Consider the following 24601-nt stretch of genomic DNA (forward strand, 5'->3'; position numbering starts at 1 on the left):
ATGTGACCCTCCCACTCTCACTACCTGCCCTGTACACCCTCCCGCTAACGCCCCGTTGCCTCCCCAGCTTTCGTCCCCCACTTGCCTCTCGTCCTCGCCTCTTCTACTCATCCTTCATAAGGTACTCATCCCTCCTGCTCACCTAATCCACTTCCCTCCCTTCCAACCCTTCTCGTCCATCGCTATCGATAAAACGATGCTCTGGTCCCCGAACCTATATCCCACCATCCAGTCATCAGAAGTCGATCAGGTCTCTCAGTAGCCCCTTCATCTCTGCCAATGTTACCTCGTCGTCCCGCTTGATTTTGCCTGCACATTCCACTAGATCATCATGATCCCGAGCCTACCTCAGGCTTGCTGCATAGTTTCCTCCGTCAAGACGACACCACTTCAAAAGCTGTGAAAGCTACTGGCGCCGACGTCCCAGTCAAAGTCAGGCTGACGTCCACCCTCCCACCTCCACCACCAAAAGTCCACTCTCGTGAAGAAGTTGAGCTTCTTGAGGCGCTCCGAGTCCCAGAAGAAAAGCCCAAAGAGCCGGCAGTTGGTCATGCGCAGGTCATTGTTGGCGAACCCGGGGAACCACTGGTACGCCCAAAACCATGCCTCTTCGGGCCCCTTGTCGGTGTCATCGGTGACTATGGATCGCCGCATGTGTTCTTTCCACTCTTCAGGCGTCCATGCCGTCACGGCTTTCTCGATGGGCAGGTCGAGAGTGTTTAGCTCATTGCATTTGTCGACGGCATCGGAGAACCATACATAGATGTCGCCGACTCGGTTGTAGCTGGCATAGCGTGGTTGCTGCGGAAGTGAGGCGAGGAGCTGATAAAATTTGGTAGCAGGCGTCATGGAGACTTTGAAAAGGAACTTGATACCGAAGCACAGGAGTCTGGCTTGGTTTTGCTTGATGTGGCAGTCGCCCCGCTCCAGGTTGGGCGGGAGGATGGGACCGGTCCAGTAGACCACTTGTGCTCCGTTCCTGGGGCCGCAGTGGTGCTTTGATAATGCTTCTAACTTTCTCAACTCTACGAGAGCATGCAATGCTGGAGGAACAAGTCAGACATAGTGGAGATACGACGGGGAAATGTTGCTCACGGGGTCCGATGACTGCAGCTGCGAGGTAATCTCTCACTGCGACGAGCTGCTCCATCTCCCAAGGCGAGAGGTAGTCAAAGAAGTGTGCTCTCTGGAAGTTGACGACGTCGAGATTGAACCGCACGACTTCTGGATCCTTGAACAGGTTGCAATAGACCTCGAAGCGGTAGAGTGCCCGTTGGAAGCGGGCCGTTTCTAGTGCGGAGGGCTGATCCGCTACCGGGGGAGGTTGTGGCCAGTCTCGGCGGTCGCTTGCGAGGCCTACTTGCTCTTTGGTGAGACGCTGCAATGCGAAGTCTTGAAACTTGGTTGTGAGATGAAGAGCGCACTTGTGCAGATCTGATAAGGCAGCTCCGTCGGCGAGGCTAATCTTGTGAGGGATGAGGGGCCGCTCTTTGACGTATTTGTCGCTATAGTCAACGACAAGATTGAGGTCTTTGGAATCAAACCTTGAAGACTCCAGAGCCATGATTGTGTCTGGCAAAACTCGTTGGTCGATTTCGTTTAGAATGACCTGGCGACATGCTGAAGGGGCGCAACGAAGCCACGTTGGAGAGGTAAGGGCTGCATTTCTGAGAGAGTTGAAGTCGGGGAGATGGGAGAGCACAGAGACCCAAAGCTCGTCTGGAAGTGCGCTTTTCATTGTTTCAGTCGTCATCGTTTCTTAGATAAGCCGTGATAGATGTTGCGATGAGTCTACTGAGTCGACAAGAATCGTGAAACCGACCCAAGGTTTAGTCAGAGAAAAAAAAAAGAAAATGAAGCATGAGAAGTAATGTAATGAACAAGTGCCAGACTCAATGATTTAAAGAAGGGGCTGGCAGCATGTGAAGTGAGCGGGGCTTGGCACGGTGTCGTTCCTCTGCTAAAGAAGTCCGTCTTTTGAAGTTGCGCCAACGGAGCCCCTGAATGACATGCACTGTCGGGATTGTGGAAATCAAGCACCAACTGAACAGTACAAGTTTCCTTTGGCCCGTTCGGTTTTCGTTTGCGACCGCAGTATGTACACGAAATCAAGACGGAAAACGATGAAAAAAGAGGGCAGATAAGCCGGGTATTTGCAAGAAGTGTCGTCGCAGGATGGATGATACTGCGCCGCGCCTGACCCCCCGCGGATGCGTCAAGTCCGCGCAACGGTGGTGGAGGGCCGTGTGGGTACTCGACCGCTGCTGCCGCTGGAAAGTACCCGCACGCCATCGACACTGGACTCCCCGAACACTCCGAAACGGTTGTGGCACAGCTTCGGACATGGCTGTGCATTTGTGGCTTTCTCCACTAGCCACAAGTTTTCTTCCAGCCACAAGACTGGAGTATGTGGCTGGTGTGCTAGTCCTTATCCGGCTAGCGCTCAATTGCTCTCAAGTCCTGTCTGGTGCTTGCGAAGGTTCAGCGGATTGATTGCTGGCCAGCAGCTCCCGTCGCGCGTCAAATCCCTTCTCGGCGCCTGCCTTACGGACCTCTTCACGAACGTCACCTCAACAGCCGCATCCCATTTCGCGTGGCCAAGTCGCGCATTTACGAAACGACGACCAATTCGAGCTCACGTTATCTGCATTTCGATTCCGAATCGCCGCGATGGGCAAGAAGCGCGGCCACCCCGACGTCGAGGACGTCCTATCTCGACCGTGGTGCTACTACTGTATGCCCAGCTCATGCTTGCTTCCATTGCCTAGATGCTCATGCTGACTTGTTGCCAGGCGAGCGTGATTTTGAAGATCTGAAGCTTCTCATTTCTCACCAAAAGGCCAAACACTTCAAGTGCGACCGATGCGGACGTCGTCTGAACACAGCTGGAGGTTGGTTGAGCTTGCGCCGTCGTCTGCAAACTGTCGCAAGCTAACGTTTTTGCTTCTCCAGGTCTCTCCGTCCATCTGAACCAAGTCCATAAAGAAACTCTCACCCAGGTCGAGAACGCGCTGCCCAACCGCCAGGGGCTCGATGTCGAGATCTTCGGCATGGAGGGTATCCCCCAGGACATCCTGGACCAGCACCGAAACCGCATCATCCAGAACTTCTACCAGGCCCAGGAGGATCGCCGCATTGCCACTGGCAATCCTTTGCCTGGACAAGCAAAGCAGCCGCGCAAGAAGCTCAAGGTTGAGACACCTGAGGAATTGAAGGCGCGTCTCGCTGAACACAGAGCAAAGAGGGCCGCTGGGCAAGTTGGAGGAACCAGCGGCAGTCCCGCCAACGGCGCCCCTGCAAGCGCAAGCCCTGGTGCATTCGTATGTGGAACTATCCTGTTAACGGCAGTCTGTATTCTAATAAGCGCTGCAGAACAACTCTCCTTACCCCCCACCCCAAGCACCGTACGGCGCTCCTCCCGACCAGACCTACCCGCCTGGAGCTGCACCTGGCGCTCCCCAATATCCCCAACAGGGATACCAGTCCGGCAACTACAACGGCTCTTCGCTGCCGGCGAGGCCATCAAGTGGCCCACAGGCGGCTGCCGTTCTTCCGCAACGACCGCCTCAGTACGGCGGCCAGTTCTGGAATGGTACCGGCGCTCCGCCTCAATACCCTGGCGCATCGACTGTCGATGAGCTGGTATCGGGTGCGGCGCAGCACGGCGACGAGATCGACGAGCTCATCCGCAGGGCCGAGTCTGGCATCAAGGCCCCGAAGCCGGAGGACGAGGAAGCCGCTGGAGAAAAGAAGTCGAAGAAGGACAAGGAAAAGAACGTCAGGATGGTCTACGCCGATACCGAAGTCAGTCCGGAGGAGCGGATGGCGCAATTACCCAAATACGCCTGGACGCCGGTTGCCTCGTGATCAATAGCCCTGTTCGAGCTGGACGTCGGCCGACGACACGGCGATCTCAAAATGCCCGACTGGCGGCCCAACGATGTTTCCACGCGAGATTGCGAATTTCTATACTCGGGGCAAGGACGGTATCCCATCGGAGCGGAGTTTCAACGGCGTAGCTGGATTTAGGATGTACGTAAAATGTAAGGGATGCACTGAAAATTCCGTCATTGTACTCGTCGCAAGCCATGGCGCTGAACATGATTGCAGATTGGCGCTTCAGATGATACTTGTTTCGTGAACGCGCCCCCGGCATGCATCAGTCAGGACTTGACTACCACAAATTGAATGAGAGCTCTCTAGTCAAATTTTTTCGGCTATCTTCATTGGAAGCATGAGCACAGGTTAGTCTTGCAATTTTTCCATCATCAACAGGGACACCATTTAGATAGCTGTGAGCGCGGCACTCTCGACGATGATCTCCAACCTTAGGAGAGGCTCATATCCAGTACTTTTGTTTTCGATGTCATGGACGTCTGAAAGAGACCACTTTCTCTCGGCCGAGGCTCGTATGCCCTTGCGCACGGCTCACAGCTTGTTGTTACCAGCAGGTTAGTAGCAGCAGATGAGAGCCGCAGCATGGATGTGAGGGCTTCACGTGGTCAGGCCACAGCTGAGACGGCATTCCCCTGCCAATATAATATCACGAGTCATTATGAGGGAAGGTCAGTAGGTCAGAGAAGCTCAAAGGTTTGTTGACAATGTTTCGAAGTCCAAATGTCTGGCTCGTACGCATAGGCTCATCTTCCCAGTGCCAGGGCGCCTTGTCCCAGAGCCGGGTAATGAGCGGTCGGTACTCGGAACGCTGTGCTTGTATCCGTACACGCCATCAGGCAAATTCGTGGAGATGGCTCGCTTTGCGGCTAAATGCAACCTCTCCACTTTGGGTGCCACGGGACTGCATTTTCCCCGCAGTCGCTTTTGCCGTCCGGGCCACGCCGTTCCCCAAATTGACGGCTGTTGGGGTAGTTTGTTCGTCGTCGTTCTATCTGTATACGTTATTTTTTCAATCGTTTATCGGATTACCAGCTTACAAGCTTGTTGAATGATCTGAATAGCCATGTCCAGTCCAGCCAAGTCTTATGGCCGATTCCGCGGAATAGATGACTTCGACCGGCGAACATCTGTGGCTGCTCTGGCCAACGCGTGGGTAAACATCCATTGCCGGTAACCTGTCTCGTTTCGAGCCGGTGCGTCGTTCTGCGGGGAAGCTCGACTCAAGCATCTTGGAGGTTGGGGTTTTCCCAGTCCTCGTGGAAAGACGGCTTTTCTTCCAACAGGGGCCAAGAAGCTAGCCCGCCCCCTCTCCGGCCCGTCATCAACGCTTCTTGGCTTCTCTGCGGCCCTCTTTAACCGTCGGTCAGGCACGATCATCCCATGCAAGAAGAGGTCTCCAAATGTCCCTGCGTGCGAATGCCGGTCCATCATTGGTGGCAAGAGGACTTACTGCGTCTGTGGTGTCATAATTGGTTGCGCGAACACTTGGATGCTACAAGGCCATGCCTGATCAATCTACTTTTCCCCATGGAAGCATCATCCCGGCCTCGTTCTCCAACCGTTCCTGACCTGAGGGTCGTATCGTGCCGGTCAATTGGGTACTCAGCTGCCTCCGTATAAGAGCTCAAGCTGTTCCCCAGATTTCTCCCGTGATGTCGCTTGTCCCGTACCCTGCTTTGCGCCTCGCGTGCGTCTCTCATCCTGCCTTTGTGACCTCCTGACCGTGGGCAGAGATTGTCTTTTCTCAAGTAGACAGGCCACTCTTCGCTAGCTCCTTTGCGACCAGGCCGGCCGGGACTCTCCCACCATGAAGCCCTTCTCTTGGGCGACGCTTGCAAGCCTGGCACCGCTGGTGTCGGCTCTGGGACAGCAGGCCATCGTGTCGTTCACAAGCGGCGACAACACGTTCCAGATCGCCGGAGGTAACGTCAAAGCCGGCCAGATTCTTGTGTCCAGCGACGACTACTGGGGCGTCATTCGAGCTGCCGGAGATTTGGCGGTAGACTTTGGTCGCGTAACCGGCACGAATTATACTCTCAGCAACGGAGAGGGCGGTGCGAAACCTGCCGTCTACAGCTACGCTCCCGTCGATCTGAGCAACAACACGATTGTAGGTTCTGTCCCCGACTTCACTAGGCCCTCTGGATCGTCCGAAGACGCCAGTGGCTTGGCTCAGACGGTCTGGCCCAAAGATAGAATGACTGACTCTGTTAGTACCGTGTTCAAGATAAGCAGTCCTTCGACGGCCCCAAGTACTCCGACCCGGCCCCGGGCAGCACCGTCATCATTGCCGGGACCATCGGACACTCAAAGTACATCGACGACCTCGTGAAGGCGCAGAAGCTCAATGTCAGCGAAGTCGATGGGAAGTGGGAGGCTTTCGTGAGCCAGTTGGTCGATGAGCCTATTGCGGGATGCTCCCGCGCGCTCGTCGTTGCCGGCAGCGACCCTCGAGGAACCATCTACGGAATCTACGATGTGAGCGAGCAGATTGGCGTCAGCCCTTGGTATTTCTGGGCCGATGTGCCCACGAAGAAGGCCAAGGAGATTTACATCCTGCCCGAACGCAAGGTTCAAGGTTCGCCATCGGTCAAGTACCGTGGATTCTTCCTCAACGACGAGCAGCCGGGGCTTTCTAGCTGGGTTTCGTAAGTACAAACGGCCCAAATGTCTACCGATGTTTGCTAACGAAGAGACAGCACGCAATGGAATGATACTTGGAACAACGCCGCGGGGTACAACCACCAATTCTACAGCCTGGTGGGCGAGCTTTTGCTCCGCCTGCGCGCCAACTACCTTTGGCCGACACTCTGGGGCAGCATGGTCTACGTTGACGACCCGCTGAACCAGCCACTTCTCGATGCGTACGAGGTTGTGCTCGGTGGTTCTCACACGGAGCCTCTGATGCGTGCTCAGAATGAGTTCAAGTCGTTCTACCAAGGCCAGTGGGCATACAACCTCAACAACCAGACCATCGACGAGTATTTCAAATACGGTGTTGAGCGTGCCAAGCCGTATGCTCGCAACAGTCTGTGGACCATGGCCATGCGCGGCACCGGAGACACGGCCATCGAGGGTAATTTGGGTGTCGAGGGCATTATCACCATGCTGGAGAAGCTTGTTGCTAACCAGCGCAAGATCATTGCCGACGGTCTTGGCATTCAAGATGTCTCGACTGTCCCGTCGCTGTGGTGCCTTTACAAGGAGGTGCAGTCGTACCAGGAGAAGGGTCTTCATGTACCCGAGGACATCACTCTTCTCTGGGCCGATGACAACTGGGGAAATGTCAGAAGACTGCCTCTGACCAACGAGACCGATCGCAGCGGTGGTGCCGGTGTCTACTATCACTTCGACTACGTCGGTGATCCGCGCGACTACAAGTGGATTAACACGATCCAGTTGGAAAAGACTGCGGAACAGGTAAGACCCTCTCCGTTGTTGTCTTGTTTCAACTCGACTGACCGAATTAGATGTACCTTGCCTACGCGCGTAAGGCTGATCGTATCTGGATAGTCAACGTTGGCGATCTGAAGCCTCTCGAGATCCCCATCAGCCACTTCTTCGATCTTGCATATGACACCGAGAAATGGGGTCCTGATAATACGCAAGGATGGCTCAAATCCTGGGCCAGCCGCGAGTTTGGTGCCGACCATGCGGCGAACATTACGGACATCATGACGCGATATGGAATGTACGCCGCTCGCAGGAAGTACGAGCTGGTGGAGCCTCAGACGTACTCGATCATCAACTACAACGAGGCGGATGCTGTCTTGGAGCAGTGGGCCATCCTGCACGAGCAGGCCCTGGCTGTGTATGATTCCCTCGACAAGGAGTACCAGGCCGCGTTCTTTGAGATGATCTTGCATCCCATCATGGCGGGAGAGATTCTTCACAAGATCCAGGTCAACGGGGCCAAGAACCAGCTGTATGCTGGGCAGAAGCGGAACCTGGCCAACGACGTGATTGACCAGTCGAGAGCTCTGCTGGCGGCCGATGCCAACCTGACTATGAGATGGAATGACCTCCTCGATGGCAAGTGGCAGCACATGCTTGACCGTAAGTGAGCCTGAAGATCCGAGGTTGGGATGGCACTGACAGGTTGTAGAAACCCATCTGGGATACGATGGATACTGGCAGCAGCCCATGAGAAACACTCTCCCCGATATGCGTTTCGTCCAAACCGCGTTTCCATCTCTAGGAGGCCAGATCGGCGTCGGCGTCGAAGGATCCAACGCCAGCGTGCAGGGAGACGACAAATGGCACACAAACTCCGCCAACGACCTCTCTACTCCTCCTCTTGATCCGTACGGTGCCGCCACTCGTTACTTTGAGATCTTCACCCGCGGCAACCAGGCTTGCGAGTGGAAGGCGAGCCCTTGGCAGCCGTGGGTCAAACTTTCCCAGTACAGCGGCGCTGTCGGCGGTGACAACGGCACTGACGCCCGTGTCTTTGTGTCCATCGACTGGGAGAACGCACCCAAGGCCCCCAACACCACACAGGTGTACATCAACGTGACGACCCCGTGTCGTGGGATGGAGAGGTACGCTGGCCAGGGGCAGAGAGTCATCGTTCCCGTTGCCAACCGCGCTGTTCCATCAAACTTCACTAAGGGTTTCGTCGAGTCTGATGGGCATGTGTCCATCGAGGGTCCCCATTACCAGAGCATCGTGCCAGCGAGCAACAACGCGAGCAACAGCAGCCTCAAGTACCACACCTTTGAGAATTACGGCCGCACGCTCGGCGGCGTGGGCTTGTACCCTGCCAACGCGGAGAAGGTCAAGCTCGGGGAGGGCCCGGGGCTGGAGTACAACATGTACCTCTTCACCAACACCAGCAAGGCCAACGTCACGCTGTACCTCTCGCCGTCTGCCAACTACCTCGGCGACGGCAACCCGCTCGAGTACGGGATCTCGCTGTACCCCACCGGCGGCAGCGAGCCTGAGCCGAAGAGGGTCCAGCCGGTTGGCAAGACCGAAGGCGCGAACATGCCCGACGGATGGGGCTATGCTGTGGGCGATGCCGTCTGGGGTCTGACTGGCAACTACACGACTACATCATTCAACGTCACCCAGGAGGGCGCGTACACGCTGCGTGTGTGGGCTCTCATGCCGAACATCATCGTGCAGAAGGTCGTGGTTGACCTCGGCGGCGTGCGGAAGTCGTACCTCGGGCCCCCGGAGAGCTTCCTCGTGGGCCGGGACGAGCAGGGCAAGTACAACCAGACGACGTTCAGCAGCAGCCCTGGCGTTGTGGGAAGCGACGCGACGCGACTGGCGCAGAAGGCAGACAAGAAGAGCATGGGCTCCAGGACGTGGGCCAATAGCGCGGTGACATGTGTGTTTGCCGTGATTTTGGGTGTTGTCTTGAGCGTGTTCTAAGGTTGAAGGTTGATGAATTGTAGATTACAAAGAGATAGTGTTCAAACAAAGACAAAAATTAGTCGTCACATGGTTCTCCAGTATAAATGAAAAATTCAACTGTCATCGTATTCTTCACATTCTGAAGCACTAGGCTACCCACCTTTTCTCACACCAGACCTCATTGGAAAGCTGGGTCGTGGTGTTTTGTTTGGAGTTCGGCAACTTCTTTGTCCACTTGAAGCTGCTCTCTCGGAGCGTTGTTTGTGGCTGAGATCTCCCACCAGCCACATCTCCCAACGTCGCGTGGCTGGTGAGGTTACGCCTTTCCGTATTCGATCAAGTGCTCTGAAGTGGACCCGTCAAACCTCCCAAAACGGAATGGCGGCCCCACTCCTGCCTCGCTAAAAAGGCTCCCGGTCGTCAAGGGCAACGCGGCACTCGGGGGTGAGGGCCCTCTGAAAACAACAAACGTCAGTCGGGCAAGTCACAGGCCCTGGACCGACTCAGTCGTAACATAACGAACGAACGTAACGGCAGCTGGAGAAAGTGCGAGACCCCTTCGAGACATTCACGCACGCTCATTCCTAATCTCTTATCCATCTGCATCTTCATCCACTCTCTCTCCTCTCTCTCTTCCTCCCCTCGACCGCCGACTCCCACCAGAGCAGCATCCTCATTCACTAACCCAACAGCTGCTTCGCTATCTCGTTAATTCTTCTTTTTTTCTTGTCGCCTTTCCCCTCCTCTTCTTGTCTCTCCTGATGCTCGGCTCGCGCTGCAGAGCGGCTTTGTTTATTTCTTGATTGCACCCGCCTCCTGCACCAGTCGAACCTTGACTTCTTTTTGTTTACAGTCTTGGATTCAAATAGACGGGTCGACTTCGAGTACCGACACCCAAAAGAGACACCAGACAGTCAATCACCGCATCAGCCAATATGGTCGTTGACCCCGGAGCATCGTCCATCACGGTCGCAGGTTCGTTGCGCCGACGCAAGCTCTCTGGCGGCGGCCGTGAATACTGACGTCGGTGACATACAGTTCGAGTGCGACCGTTCACAATCCGCGAAGCTGCGCAACTGTACGTCAACACACGGGAGAGGGGAACCATCGCGACTCGGCACTGACTGCCTGCAGAACACGAAACGATGAGGGCACCGTCTTTTTGGGCGACGGCTCTCTCGCCGCCGCGCCCCCCAAACTCCAAAGAGGCGGCATCCGCCCCGTGATCAAGGTCATCGACGATAGGTGTCTGTGAGTATACAAACCCACCTCCCCGTGCGCCGTAATGTCATCTGACGCAGGCTTCACAGTGTCTTCGATCCCCCAGAGGACAACCCCGTCCACAAGTTCGGCCGATCCGTCGTGCCTCAAGGCAAGAAGGTCAAGGATCAGACCTTCATGTTCGACAGAATCTTCGACGACAACGCAACCCAGAACGATGTCTACGAGGGCACAACCAAACAGCTGATCGACAGCGTCCTCGACGGCTACAATGCCACCGTCTTCGCCTACGGCGCAACCGGCTGCGGCAAGACGCACACCATCACCGGCACATCACAGCACCCTGGCATCATCTTCCTCACCATGCAGGAACTGTTCGAGAAGATCAATGAGCGAAGCCAGGACAAGACCACCGAGGTCACTCTCTCGTACCTCGAAATCTACAACGAGACCATCCGCGATCTGCTGGTCCCCGGAGGCAGCAAACAGGGATTGATGCTCCGTGAGGACTCGAACCAGGCCGTCTCCGTCGCAGGTCTTACCAGCCATCAGCCCAAGGACGTCCAGGAGGTCATGGACATGATTGTGCAGGGTAATGAGTGGCGCACTGTCTCCCCGACTGCGGCCAACGCCACGTCCTCGCGATCTCACGCCGTTCTCCAGATCAACGTCGCCCAGAAGGACCGCACTGCGTCCGTCAACGAACCCCACACAATGGCCACGCTCAGCATCATCGATCTTGCCGGCAGCGAGCGTGCCAGCGCCACGAAGAACCGCGGCGAGCGCCTCCTCGAAGGTGCAAACATCAACAAATCCCTCTTGGCTCTGGGAAGCTGTATCAACGCCTTGTGCGACCCCCACAAGCGCAACCACGTACCATATCGCAACAGCAAGCTTACTCGACTCCTCAAGTTTTCCCTCGGCGGAAACTGCAAGACTGTCATGATTGTCTGTGTCAGTCCCTCCAGCGTCCACTTCGACGAGACGCAAAACACCCTTCGATACGCCAACCGGGCAAAGAACATCCAGACCAAGGTCACTCGTAACGTTTTCAACGTCAACAGACACGTCAAGGACTTCTTGGTCAAGATCGACGAGCAGATGGCCTTGATCAACGAGCTCAAGGCGCAGCAGAAGGACGCGGAGAAGCTTTTCTACGCCAAGTTCCGCAAGCAGATGGAGAAGCAGAACTCAGTTGGCCGCGAGGGCATCCAGCGCCTCCGCGTGGCGTACGAAAACTCTGCCTCCGAGCGAAAAGACAAGATCAACAACATGAAGAAGCTACGGGCCTTTGAGAGGAGGATTGGTCTGCTTTCTGCGTGGATCGCATCGTTCGACACCGTCTGCGATGCCAGAGGAGACGAGGACTCGATGCCCCCGCCCCTTGTCGCCATTCGTAAGACGGCGCAGGGAATCATGGTGGAGTTGGAGCACAGTCGTCAGCACATCCACCAAAAGTTGGAGAGCACCAACTGGGAGCGTGCCATTGATACTGCCCTCCATCACAGTCTGAAGCAGTTGCCTGGGGGTGATGCTGACGGCCCCGAGGTCGACAGTCTGACTCGCGAGGCCGAGCTTCTCAAGGCCAACTTTGGCAGGGATGCCAACCGCGAGGTATTGGAGATGGATAAGGCAGGCGATGCCGCTATGGTCCAGGTTCTTTTAACGGCGCAATTCGACATGCTCGCATCGCTCGCTGATACGCTCGCCATGAACGAGGATGAGGCTGTGGAACACGCCAAGCAGATCATCAACCGTCTGCTGGAGGTAGGCTTCTCGGCTGCGACCAACATTGTCAAGCCCGATGGTGTCAAGATCCCGCTCGAGAAGTTCTCACCCACCAAGAAGGGAACGCCAAAGCGCAAGAAGGCGGTTGTGAACAATGTCGCACCCATGCCCCAACCCGCTTTCGTCCCGGCCCCTGAGCCCTCTCCCCAGAAGGCTCACGCATCCCCTATGAAGTCGTCGCCCCGTCGTAAGAAAGCAGGCGCTCCGCGAAGTCCTCGTAAGGGAGTCTCTTTCACGCCTGTCAAGAAGAAGATGGAGTTCAAGCGTGCCGTTCGCTGGAGAGACGACGAGACGGAGTCGGGGCTTGCGGATTTCGAGAAGACACCCAAGAAGTACGACTCAACGCCGGAGCAAAACAACTCGCCCGACAAGTTTGGTCCTCCCCTGAGGATGCCTGCGCTTCCATCCTACCTCCAGGAGGAAGACAACACCACAACTTCGTTCAGCTCTGAGTCGAGCCCGACGTTGGAGCTCCCCGAGACTGGGTCTATCCCAATGGCCAAGCCTAACAGGTTCCAGGCTGGATTCCTGTCCAAGGGGGCCACCCGTGTATCGTCCGTTGGCTCGGGGTCACCTACCTCCCTCCCGATAATGACAACAAACTTGGGCTCTTCACCGCTGTCGGACAGTGGTCGCTCAGCTCCTCTACGCGCCCTCGACGTTCACCGTTCTTCAAACCTCTCGCCGCCAGCCTTCCGCTCTAGAATCGCGAGGGCTAGCCCGCCTCCACGAACGTCACTGTCCGGCTCCGGTCTCTCCGCTGATGAGAATAACCCGCCGGCGTCTCAGACCGCCTCCGGTTCCGACTCTGAATCCCCGAGCATTGACCCCCGGAAGATCCGGTCGGCGCTGCAGAACATGAAGAAGGTTCGCGGCGAACACCGTCGCATCTCATCCATGTCGGGCACTGCGGCTTCCAATGCGAGGCGTGTTTCTTCCGTCAGCTCGACCTCTTCGGGCCATCGAGCATCGCTCAGCTACTCGGGTCCTGTCGCTAGTAGCGCGAACGGCATCTCGAGACACCGCCGTGCCAGTGCTGAGCGAAGGCTATCGCCGCCCATGACCTGCTCGCCACCCGATATGCGGGGTGATCGGGCATTTACCGCAGGACAGGCCAGACGCATGCATCTTGGAGGCAGCTTGAGAGTGGAAGGAGGAAGCCCGCAGCAGCACAGGGTTGCCGGAGCCGGGTTCGGGAACAGGCGCATCACGATCGGCAGTCTGGCGGCCAACGTTGCGGCCAACAACGGAAAAATAGAGAAAGCATCCAGGCCCAGCGTGGCTGGCTGGCGTTGATTTTTGTTTCATCATACCCATTTTGCACTCGCCTCGAGGCGAAGGGGGGAGTATTGGTGGTGTTTTGTTGTTTCTCTCTTCCCCATGACGGCGTTTGGGCAACTGTTCGGTCAGATCATCATACTTGTCTCAACAAGGCTTCTTTTGGCTGCACACATCGTCTGGCGGGTCTGGTCGAAGAAGTTGTTTGTCTGTTGTATCAATAGGTCCGGGCTTGGTCATATTCACAATTCATATAATGACAATGCATGAACTCTTTGGAAAGTGGGAATCCGTCCTCATTGTGTAATCTCCGAAAAGCAGAAAGGCAGACCATGTGGTTGGTGTGGCTGGGATCCTAATAGTGGCTGTCTGCAACTTTGTACATCTGAAGCTCTCCGTCTGCAGCCATACGTTCGCATCGGCAAAACGGGCACAAAATGGCCGTCTACTAAGCACGCAGTACCCTACGGGCGGGACTGAGGCAGGTGGTGAGGTCATGTTTTGAGTTTCCATCAGCTGCTAAATCTCGGGAAGCCTCATGGTTTGGCGAAGTTTCCTTCGCAAACTGGTGATATTTTTGGCAGCCTCCGCTCGTTCAAACACGCTACCTAGTCATTGGATTGCAGCTGACGCAGCTGAGTGGTTACCGACTTAGCCGGCCGTTGGTGTTTTTCACTTCGGCCTCGCTTGCATCTGCGGGGGACGTCATGCTTCGCGATGCTCGCGGACGCTCGCGATTCCAAACCACCACCACAAAGCGCAGAGTTTCGCATGGCCGACTTTTCCAGCGGGCGGGCACGGCAGTGCGGGATTGTGATGGTGGTTTGGTTGGGAGGAACGCACCATCATCAGTGTCCGGACAGAATGGAAACAATCGGCATCGGCGGATGATGGAATTCGCGCGATATGCAATACAACAAACGAAACACCAGTGACGAAAGAAGCCGTGCTGTGTATTGTGTTGTGTATGGTATTGTGTGTGTGCCTGACCGACGATGGGATCAATGAAGAGGAAAGACGAACATGGTCGGACTGACTTCATGACTCTTCGGATACAAGTACCCCGAACATCCAGAGCTGGGGCCCTGATTCAAGAGCAATGACCTCAGACCTCGGGTACGGCGGTCGGGATTTGGGGAAGAAGCGCAGAGTCTCGTCGAGTTCAGATGACAGCCGCAACCACTACAATGATGAAGAACATCAATAACCCAAATATGCTAAGTCAACAAACAACACCACCAAAAAGGCACGGGCAACGACCCATGGAAGGCCCACTCCGCTTTGCCGCGATGGGCAAACACCCCCAATGGTCTGCACAGCGGTTGTGGGCCGCGATAATCAATGGACAAGGCAATTACCTAACGGCGTCTACGGTACGTAATTGAATTTTGAACCCCAAGGGTCAGGCACCTTACTGCGCCGTGAGGAAGCATTGGATCAGGGGAGACCCGTGTCGGGGGAGCTGAGAGAGCTCCGACGGTGCAATCTTAATTCAATCATGCTTATTCGGGGGTTTTCCGCGCCCAACGGTCCTTATCGCGCGGTCGGCAGAGAGGAGACTGACTGACTCTGACTGAGGACCCGAGGAGAGAGTTTCTCGCCACTGTCTAGATTGCGACATCCAATGGGACTGACTGACTGGACTGGACTGTACTTGTTGGCCTGCACCAGTCTGTGTGGCTGGCGCTTGTTCAACTGATGAGCACACGACTAGTACCTTCTTGAGCCTTATCTTGAGAAAACATGGAGACCGGCTGACTCGGCAGTCTTCTCGAAGAAACGCCCAGCACGATTGAGGAAGCTCAAACAAATCACGATTCACCCCCTCATCCGCAAAGTCAGCGCACCGACGGAGCGAAGAGATCAATCGGGAAAGAGAGAAGGTCACGAAGGTTTATGAAATGTTCCGTCATGGAGTCGCGGGCAGAATATCAGCTCGTGCGATGGCACGACATGGACGAACTTTTGCAAAGGCAACCCAGCCCAGCTTCCCGAATGATGAATCCCTTCTCCATCCAGCCCCAAATAACACGCGCGAAGAAGGTCCTTGTATTGAGTTGAATGCGACGGAGGGCAGGGTCCAGGCCGGTGCAGCCGCCAGCACGTCATGAGAGCAGGGCAGCTCATGGCCAGACGTATCGCCAAGATGGCAACGACAGCCGAACGATTCCGCTTCTTTGGGATCCGGCGTTTGACGCAGAGAAGAGACGACGGAGACTTGGGTCCAGGCCCCCAGACATCTCATCAGCGCAGCGCAGCGCATCGCATGCACGAGGGCGGGCTCTGTCTGTGTCTGTGTCTCTCGCATGCAATCCATCCCTTCTCCCGCATCGCGCATCTCGCCATCTTCCAACACCACCTGCACCACCATCAGCAGAAGCACCCCAGTCCGCCTTGCCTTCCTTCCCGTCTTGGCCTCGATCTCGTGCCTGGGCGGCCCCAGACTTGGCGGAGGGCTGGCGGAGGGTTGGAGTTGCAATTCCAAGTCTTTGCTCGCATACGGGACTGTGGGTGGGGACTTGGCGGTAAAGCTTGTTTCCATGTGCCGAGGCGAATTGGCAAAGCGAAGTGAACGGGGGATCTGCCATGCCAGTCTGCAGCTGTTGTGTCCAGTCACTGGCCAGATCAAAGAGGCGACGATTAACGTGCAATGGGCAACATGGTTGGGCCTGGTTCCAGCTCGGAGCCCCATGTGCGGTTTTGGGCTGGCGACTCCCGGAGCCATGTCCCGAGTAGGTAGGTGCTTTTATTTTCCTTCTTCTTGCGTATCCGTACGAGTACGTATGAGCGAGCACTCAGACTTGTCTGTTCGACTCGAGCACCGGTCCGGGGCTGTCGCGAGATGCGCTGGGAACATGGCAGAGACGATCAAGGATCCATCTGTAGAAGAGAGGAAAAGGGGTCCCGTCCGGCGTGGGCATTGGCTGGTTGCGAGATGCATGGCTGAGTGAATCCATCCGTCTCCCCCGCTCTCGGCCCCATCATCAGCTGCTCCAGTCGTGCGCTGTGCTTTTTCATCTCATCTCCCGCCTTGGACGAACGGAGAGCCGCGGTTTGGTCTGGCTGGGGAATTCGACCTGCCTCTTTTTCATCTAGTTTCCCGCTGCTGGGAACTTGTGAAAAAGCTTAGGCCCAAGGTTGCGCCCACCACCACCACGCACCGTCTTGTTGTTCCGCTCTGCCCACCCTTGCACCACATCACTCACCCATGATCCATCCCACCCCTCCAACCCTCCTCCTCCTTGAGTCCTCCTCCTCCCATCCCACCCCTTCAGAGAAGCCGGGAATAGGCTGGCTGTTGTTGCAATTGGCTCTTCGGGAGGAATGGAGCTACGTCAAGGTCCCTGGTTTGGCGTCCCCCGATGGACCATGACTAGTCAGTCCGACGTGGATCGTTTAATGGTAGCCGCAGCTGTCCTTATTTTCCTTCCTGTTTGAACTACCTGTCTACTCATCTAAGCTGGCCCATATCCTCTTCTCGAATCACGATGCATATCTAGTGGCCCCCTTTCGGTGACAGTCCATGGAGTTGCGACAGGCAGCCTGGATATGACACTATGGGCACGATGCTCCCTCTTGGAAGGTGGTATTCAACCCCCGGCTATCTTGTGCCGGTCACCTTGAAAGCTTGACTTGACGATCCCTTGTTGGCACCTCTTGGCGTTGTCGAGCCTCGTGAACGCTGGTCGACTCCGAGTGATATTGCGATTTACCTATCGACCGGAGTGGGTTCCTCCCACAACAACACACACGGCGGCGATCTCTATCGTGGAGTCGAATATGAGGATATAAGGCTCTGTTGATCTCCCCGTTCATCTGGTCTTTTTTCCTCCTCATCCTCATCGGCTCACTCCCGTCCTCGATCCTCATCCTCATCTTCTCATCTCCTGCCTCTCCCTGTCCTCTTCCTCCTCAGGTCTCTCGCTCCGCCTCTTGTCTGTCAAGATGACTCTCATCACCGCCCTCACCGCCGGTCTGGCTCTGGCATCCTCCGTCATTGGAGCGCCCACCAACAACGCCAACGAGAAGCGCTTCACCGTCGACCAGATCAAGAACCCTCGCTACGTCCGCAACGGTCCCTTGGCTCTCGCCAAGGCCTACCGCAAGTACGGCAAGGCTCTCCCCGAGGACCTCTCCCGCGTTGTCGCCAACATCACCTCCACCGGTGCCACCAAGCGCGCTACCGGCAGCGTCGCCGCCACCCCCCAGGACTACGATGTCGAGTACCTGAGCCCCGTCCAGATCGGCACCCCGGCCCAGACCCTCACCCTCGACTTCGACACCGGATCTTCCGATCTCTGGGTCTTCTCCACCTCCACCCCGTCCAGCCAGCGCAACGGCCAGACCGTCTACGACCCCAGCAAGTCCAGCACCGCCTCCCGCCTCACCGGCGCCACCTGGTCCATCTCCTACGGCGACGGCTCCAGCTCCAGCGGTATCGTCTACAAGGACACCGTCTCCGTCGGCGGCCTGTCCGTCACCGGCCAGGCTGTCGAGGCCGCCTCCAAGGTTTCCTCCTCCTTCTCCGAGGAGAGCGACCTGGACGGTCTTCTGGGTCTCGGCTTCAGCTCCATCAACACCGTCTCCCCCACCCAGCAGAAGACCTTCTTCGAGACTGCCAAGTCCAAGCTGGATGCTTACCTCTTCACTGCTGACCTGAAGCACAACACCCGTAAGTCTTTTACATCCCGCCTCATCTCACACTCGTGAGTGAGAAGAGTGAACATATAACTGACAGTCACAACAGCCGGCAAGTACAACTTCGGCTACATCGACTCCTCCGCCTACACCGGCGCCATCACCTACGTCAGCATCGACAACTCCGACGGCTGGTGGCAGTTCACCTCCTCCGGCTACTCCGTCGGCTCCGCCTCCTTCACCTCCACCTCCCTCAACGGCATCGCTGACACCGGAACCACCCTCCTCCTCCTCCCCCAGTCCGTCGTCACTGCCTACTACGCCAAGATCTCCGGCGCCAAGTACGACTCTTCCCAGGGAGGCTACACCTTCCCCTGCTCCGCCACCGTCCCCTCCTTCACCTTCGGCGTCGGCTCTGCCCGCGTCACCATCCCCGCCAGCTACATGAACTACGCTCCCGTCAGCACCAGCACCTGCTTCGGTGGCCTGCAGAGCTCCTCCGGCATCGGCATCAACATCTTTGGTGATGTCGCCCTCAAGGCTGCCTTCGTTGTCTTCGACGGTGCCTCTAACCGTCTTGGCTGGGCCGCCAAGACCCTCTCTTAAATACTTTCATAGAGAGAAAGACTTTAGAAGGGGGGTTACTCATCAGAGAGATGGCCTGAGGGATTCCGGAATGAGGACCTTGAGGACGGAAGATGGAGGGCGCACCTGATGAGCAACTCCCCTGTTTTTGGACAATCCATGTGATGAGATGATCGAGTCTCACCAGTCACTGCTTCTTATACATATTTCATATATCTTAGTATATTTTGGTGGATTATGAGAGATAATGAGGTCAAGATAGGTCTTTGAAATATAATGACTAGGAATATCAAAATCACGTTGCAGAAGTTTAATGTGCGTTTTCCGTGGTGACTTTTTTCCGTGCGGCACATTTATTCAAGTCTTTTTCCGAATTGCCAAGACTCCAGACCCAAGTTGCGTTCACTCACACCTCTGCCCGTCGCGCCGAATTCCAACCACGTTGTTTTATATTGGCGCTCTTGGCATGCGGGATGGATGTCCAGGAGGCTTGGCGACAGGAGAAATCTCTCCCCGTTCACTAGGCTGCACGGCGCGGGTTGCGGTGGTGGCAGCCAAGGAATGTGGGAGAGGTGTGCTGTCGGGCTGCGGATACCGAGCTGCAGGCGGTGGCTGATCGGACTTTGGGGGTCGCCAGCGCTTCTGATCGTTTTCTGGGGATGTTATGCCAAGACTTGATGGGTCCTTCGGGGTGCGTTTGGAGTTTGCGCGACGGGGAAATCTGATACCGTGTTCTTGGCTTGAAGTTTTGGAGGAGATGTGCGGCATGGAATCGTTGCGCTTCATCGACGGCCGAGTCCGCCAATGAGATGGATGTTTGTCGAGTGTGACGGTGTGGGTTTTTTCACTGGTCTCCTGGCACGACTTTGCATCGGGATGGGGACCGGTTTGGTGGATGAGCTATCTTATCTGTTCATCATTTCGTCGAAACGCGCGATGGGACTTCGGCACTGCGGATGGAGCCAGACTCGGCAGAACGGCGGTCTAATCAGGCCAAGATAACAAACTCACGCGACATTGGACGTCGGCCACTGCAACTCGAGCTGTGGAGGATGGTGTAAATGGTCACTGGACTGGATGATCGGCTTCTTCCCCCCCGTCATCGATGTTCTGAAGGGGAGAGCCATCTCGGATTTAAGAGGCGAAGGAAGGTCATCTGCGTTGGTGAGATTGAGAGCAGCCAATCGACAAGACCCGGTGCACTGTCACGGTGATTGTTTGTAATATTCAACTCAAACATTGCATATGGGATCTCCGACTATTCGACGTGGTGACATTGCACGTAAGACGGCTGTGTCAGAGCCAGGTCGTGCCTGGAGCGGCTCTTCCATCTTATCTACGATTTACAATCAATGCTTGATTCAATCAATTTCATGACCTTTGGGTTTGAGAATAGAAGATGAGGTATTGAGAAAAAGAATTAGAGAGCTGGTGGTGAGTAAAGGGGGTCGACCGGGAGGCTCAAGATTATGCTGATATGCCCTGAGATCTTCCTCCGACCCTTCGCCAGACAGGTGAGGACGTAAGATGCCGGCCACCGTAATGGCCTTCAAGCGAAGTATTCGAAGAAAATTGCACAGCCTTACGTAGGATCTCGACCAGAGGGCTGGTGGATATCTTGAAGCTGTTGAGTATGGCAGACAATGCAAAACCTCGGGCCTACCGACTGCGTTCGCGTCCAATATTGCTGTCATCAGATTTCTGCCATCGGATTCCTACTGTCTTCTATCGGCTGAGATCGATCGTTGTGATATCGGTTTGGGTGACTCGAAAGACCCGTGGCATGCATATTACATGTCGCGTTAGCCTGCACGCGGATGCTTTCGATGGTCACGGCCGTTGAGATGTGCAGTCGAAAGCTCGGAAATGGATGCGCCATCGGCGTGAAGCGCATCGAGATATTCTACGGAAGAGGATTCGTTCATCGCACATCAACATTGAGTATGCAGGCGACGGGATTCATCGAAATCCCTGGAAACGTTAGCACTTTGGGAGATGTTGGTGATGAGCATAGCTGAAGAAAGGTCGAGGACTTCGGCAGACTTACCGCCTGGTTCTAGGTTTTCGCCGCGAAATAAGTACATTTGAACTGATTCGCTGGTAAGGAGACATTCTGCTCGTTATTCCATGAAATTCAGAGACCAGTGCATGCCAAACCCAAGAACAAATTTCATGAAGAGGTTGTTAGTTTGTCTGGGTTCCATATCGCAGAGTCATTTGCACCAAGATGTTGCGAAAGAGAATCTTCTGTACGGCCACAGCCTTGACATCTGACAGGAACTCCGCGAGTTTCGCTTACCGTTATTGACAACTCTTGGAACCTTACAGACCATGCAGCTGGTTTGAGAGAACCCTGGCTCATAAGGACGCCGGACCAGGGGAGAGTAGAAGAGAGACAACACCGCCAAGCTGGAAGGCTTCCAGGCCCCAACACTTGATGAAGGAGGGTGCAGCCTTGACCCCAAGGATGCAACCTTTGGGTCGACCAAGACAGTTGGCACAGCGAAGCTCCAGAGACAAGAGGCGTGGCGGGTTGGCGCGTAGAGGCTCTGGTGGCTTGCATGGCTTTTCAACGTCAAGTCTGGAATAATAGTAATTCTTCCGTCCTATCAATACACAAGACTCGTGCGACGGCTTGGAGGAACAGGGCGTGCCTGGGAAGGATCTCTTTGATTCCGCGTCCGTGATCTTGAGGATGTCTGTTTGCGCAAGCTGAGAGTTACACGACAAACGCGCATTCGCGCCCAAACAGTCGGTCACCATCTATGCGGCACAGACGTCGACTAGTGCGGACTGTTTCCCCGGTACGCCATCAGCAGGTTGGGAGCGCGCCAACACAGGCGGTGCAAGATGTCTGGCAGGCAAGCATGGTTGTTGACAGGGCCCGAGGATTCGGGTCCGGAAGCAGAGCAGTGTGGTATGTGGCATCGCATGATGTTGGCCGAGTTGGGCACATGTCTCGCTAGCGCCCTGTGCGCCTCATCCGTGCTCGAGTATACGTGGACAGCCTCGACGAATAAAGAGACAAGATCAATCTGGACAATTTGATTTCGAAGGCGCCGAGATACGAATGAAGCTTTGGGAATGTGTTCGGTTCGTGAATGCCAAACAAGACTAGGGGAGATCCAGTTCTTCAGGTCAGCGGCGCAAATGAATTTTTCCGTCAAATCGAGAGCAAGGCCAAGACTTTTGGTTCATCGCCACAAAGTCGGGGTGGTGGTGGTTGGAACACGGTTGGATGGCTTGGGGTTAGGGATGTTTGGCACACCGTCTTTGGCGTCTGGGGATTCCTCGATTCAGGGACTGACAGTTTTGCGTGGCTGACCTGTCATCCTGAAAGCCCTGAACGGCGAGTTTTGAGTCGCGCTTGAGGTTAGCACTCCTGTTAGACGAAGGGCCGCACAAGACTACAGTCCGTTGCGTTAACAGCGTCTGCCCCCCCTTTTTTTCCCTACTTATACAAAAACATAAAAAAAAGCTAATTTTATACTATAACGCGTATTTTACTATATTATATATAAAACGTATTAAACCTATTACTAATACCTTAATTACTATTAATTATTATAGTTATAGTAGTATTTAAATATATAACTATATAATAGAGATATAAGATATATATCTAATACCTCTATAGTAGTTAATTTATTTATAGAGGTATTACTAACCTAACTAGTTACTTTATCCCTATATTAATTAACTAGTAAATCTTATATAAGATTAAGATAATATTACTAAGGAATAAGAGAAGAAACTTATAGTATAGCTTTATATATCTACTTAGTATAGGTTTTATATAACTTTAAGTAATATAAAAGTATATTAAGGGGCTTAATATAGTTCTTTAAAGTAAATAACTTTAGTAGTTAATTAGAGTAATAAATTCCTTAATAGCTTAGCTTATTTATAATATTAAATAAGAGTTTACTACTATATAGATAATACTTAGTTACTTATAGTTTATTACTAATTAATATATATCTATAGTTTATTATATTAAATATACTAAGAAAGATATTAAGTAATAATAATAATATAATAATACCTAGAATATTAAATCTATAACTATTAGCGATTATAATAATACTACTATTTAAAAACTAAAAAACCTATAAGCTAATAAGTATTATTAACTATATTAAATAAACGATTTAATAATATAGATTATAATATAATATTATTAGTAAGGTATAGAGATATAAGAAGTACTACTAAAGTTAATAAAAGATAGAAATATAATATTATATAGAACTTCTTAAACTACTATAATACTATAGTAACCTATCTCTTAAAGAGATATAAGATTTCCTATTTAAAGCTTTTAAGATCTAAATTAGTTATTCTATAATTAGTTAATAGTTAAATATATCTAGCTAAATAAATAAGAAGTTTATAATTATTACTATTTAGTGAAATAATAAATTATAATATAAGTACTTATACTATATATAATAATATTACTCTAATTAGCTAATATTTATTAATAAATTTAGTGTTAATAAGGATATTAAGATATAGAGGACTAGATAAGTACTAAAAGGGCTTACTATATTTTAAACTATAGAGATTAATTAGTTTTAGAACTCTTATATATAAATCCTACTAGCCTTTATATTAAGTAGTATCTTATATTTAACTATATATTATAGTATAACTAATAGTAATAGGTTTTTTTATTAGTTATAGGAGTACTTTATCCTAAAGTATAGATGTTTTCTAGAGCTAAACTCTATTATTATTATAGATAACCTCTCCTACTATTATATACCTAAAGTTGAGGATTTATACTAAATATTAGGTGTTAATCTTAAGTTTCTACCTCTATATTTATTAGACTTTAACCCTATTAAGGAGTATTTTAGCGATTTAAAGCGATATATTAGGAAGATATATTTAAAGTAGAATAATAATAGAGTATTAATTATTATATACTATAGTACTATAGGACTATATATAGTTATAGTATATAGTATACTATAAAGAAAAATCTAGTACTATAACTATACTATATACTACTGTAGTTATAGTATATAGTATATTATATANAAATTATACTATATTTTAGCGATAATATTATATATAAAATAATATATTATATAAATATTAATAAATTATTTATTAAATAGTTATTATAACTAAAATATAATTTAATATAAAAAAACTAATTAAGTTATCTCTATTAATAAGTTATATATATAATTAAATATATATATTAATTATTATTAATTATATGTAGTATATAATATTAGTATATATACTATTATAATAATTAATTATTAATTAAATAATAATATAACTAAAAACTAACTTTAAATAAATACTAGTTAATTAATTAAAATTAAATATCTAGTTTTTAAAGTGTAGTATGTAGTATTATACTACATTACTACAGATTTAAAAGTGGGGCTGTAGTATACTATAAAATTAATAAGTGGGGTTGTAGTATACTATAATTCTTTTTTANAAATACTATAACTACACTATACTATATATAGTATATAGTATACTATATAGTTATAATACTACTATATAGTACTTATTATAGCTCTAAATAATAATAAGAACAACACCTAGGATTTTATAGAATATCTATATAACTATACTATAAAGATTAGGTATTATCTACCCTAGATTGAGGGCTATTTCTACTATTTATTTATTAACTTTAATAGGATAGAGCATATATTTAATAATATTAAACTATAAAAGGGAGGATAAGCTATAAATATTAAATATTAATAAGTAATCTAAATCTTTATTATATAATTATAATAGATCTTAATTATATTATTATATAGTAGGAAATTATTAGATCTATAATTATAGCTAGTAA

The 24601-nt window shown here is 52.0% G+C and overlaps 4 protein-coding genes and 1 pseudogene across 5 annotated transcripts; 4 read left to right on the forward strand and 1 right to left on the reverse strand.

Annotated features, from left to right (window-relative positions):
* Positions 1-390: 390 nt before the first annotated feature.
* On the reverse strand, positions 391-1738 carry GCG54_00001157 (uncharacterized protein; the record flags this gene model as incomplete). The annotated part of the gene is made up of 2 exons (XM_045401281.1): positions 391-1043; positions 1096-1738. 2 exons carry the CDS (start codon positions 1736-1738, stop codon positions 391-393), a joined length of 1296 nt encoding a protein of 431 aa, XP_045258214.1.
* A 932-nt stretch (positions 1739-2670) lies between these two features.
* Positions 2671-3867, forward strand: GCG54_00001158 (BUB3-interacting and GLEBS motif-containing protein; the record flags this gene model as incomplete). Its single annotated transcript, XM_045401282.1, has 4 exons — positions 2671-2734; positions 2793-2891; positions 2953-3320; positions 3373-3867. 4 exons carry the CDS (start codon positions 2671-2673, stop codon positions 3865-3867), a joined length of 1026 nt encoding a protein of 341 aa, XP_045258215.1.
* A 1837-nt stretch (positions 3868-5704) lies between these two features.
* GCG54_00001159 lies at positions 5705-9276 on the forward strand (annotated as a pseudogene). The gene is made up of 4 exons: positions 5705-6545; positions 6597-7317; positions 7368-7953; positions 8003-9276. Coding segments are annotated over exons 1-4 (3422 nt in total).
* Positions 9277-10193: 917 nt separating this feature from the next.
* GCG54_00001160 (Kinesin-like protein 5) lies at positions 10194-13563 on the forward strand (the record flags this gene model as incomplete). The annotated part of the gene is made up of 4 exons (XM_045401283.1): positions 10194-10233; positions 10297-10336; positions 10393-10509; positions 10560-13563. The coding sequence occupies 4 exons, from the start codon at positions 10194-10196 to the stop codon at positions 13561-13563; spliced, it is 3201 nt and encodes a 1066-aa protein (XP_045258216.1).
* A 3190-nt stretch (positions 13564-16753) lies between these two features.
* On the forward strand, positions 16754-18789 carry GCG54_00001161 (Endothiapepsin; the record flags this gene model as incomplete). Its single annotated transcript, XM_045401284.1, has 3 exons — positions 16754-16892; positions 17462-18217; positions 18293-18789. The coding sequence occupies 3 exons, from the start codon at positions 16754-16756 to the stop codon at positions 18787-18789; spliced, it is 1392 nt and encodes a 463-aa protein (XP_045258217.1).
* Positions 18790-24601: the final 5812 nt, after the last annotated feature.

Source organism: Colletotrichum gloeosporioides (genome assembly GCF_011800055.1).
Source record: "Colletotrichum gloeosporioides strain Lc1 chromosome Unknown consensus_88, whole genome shotgun sequence".
In the NCBI taxonomy this organism is placed as follows: domain Eukaryota; kingdom Fungi; phylum Ascomycota; class Sordariomycetes; order Glomerellales; family Glomerellaceae; genus Colletotrichum; species Colletotrichum gloeosporioides.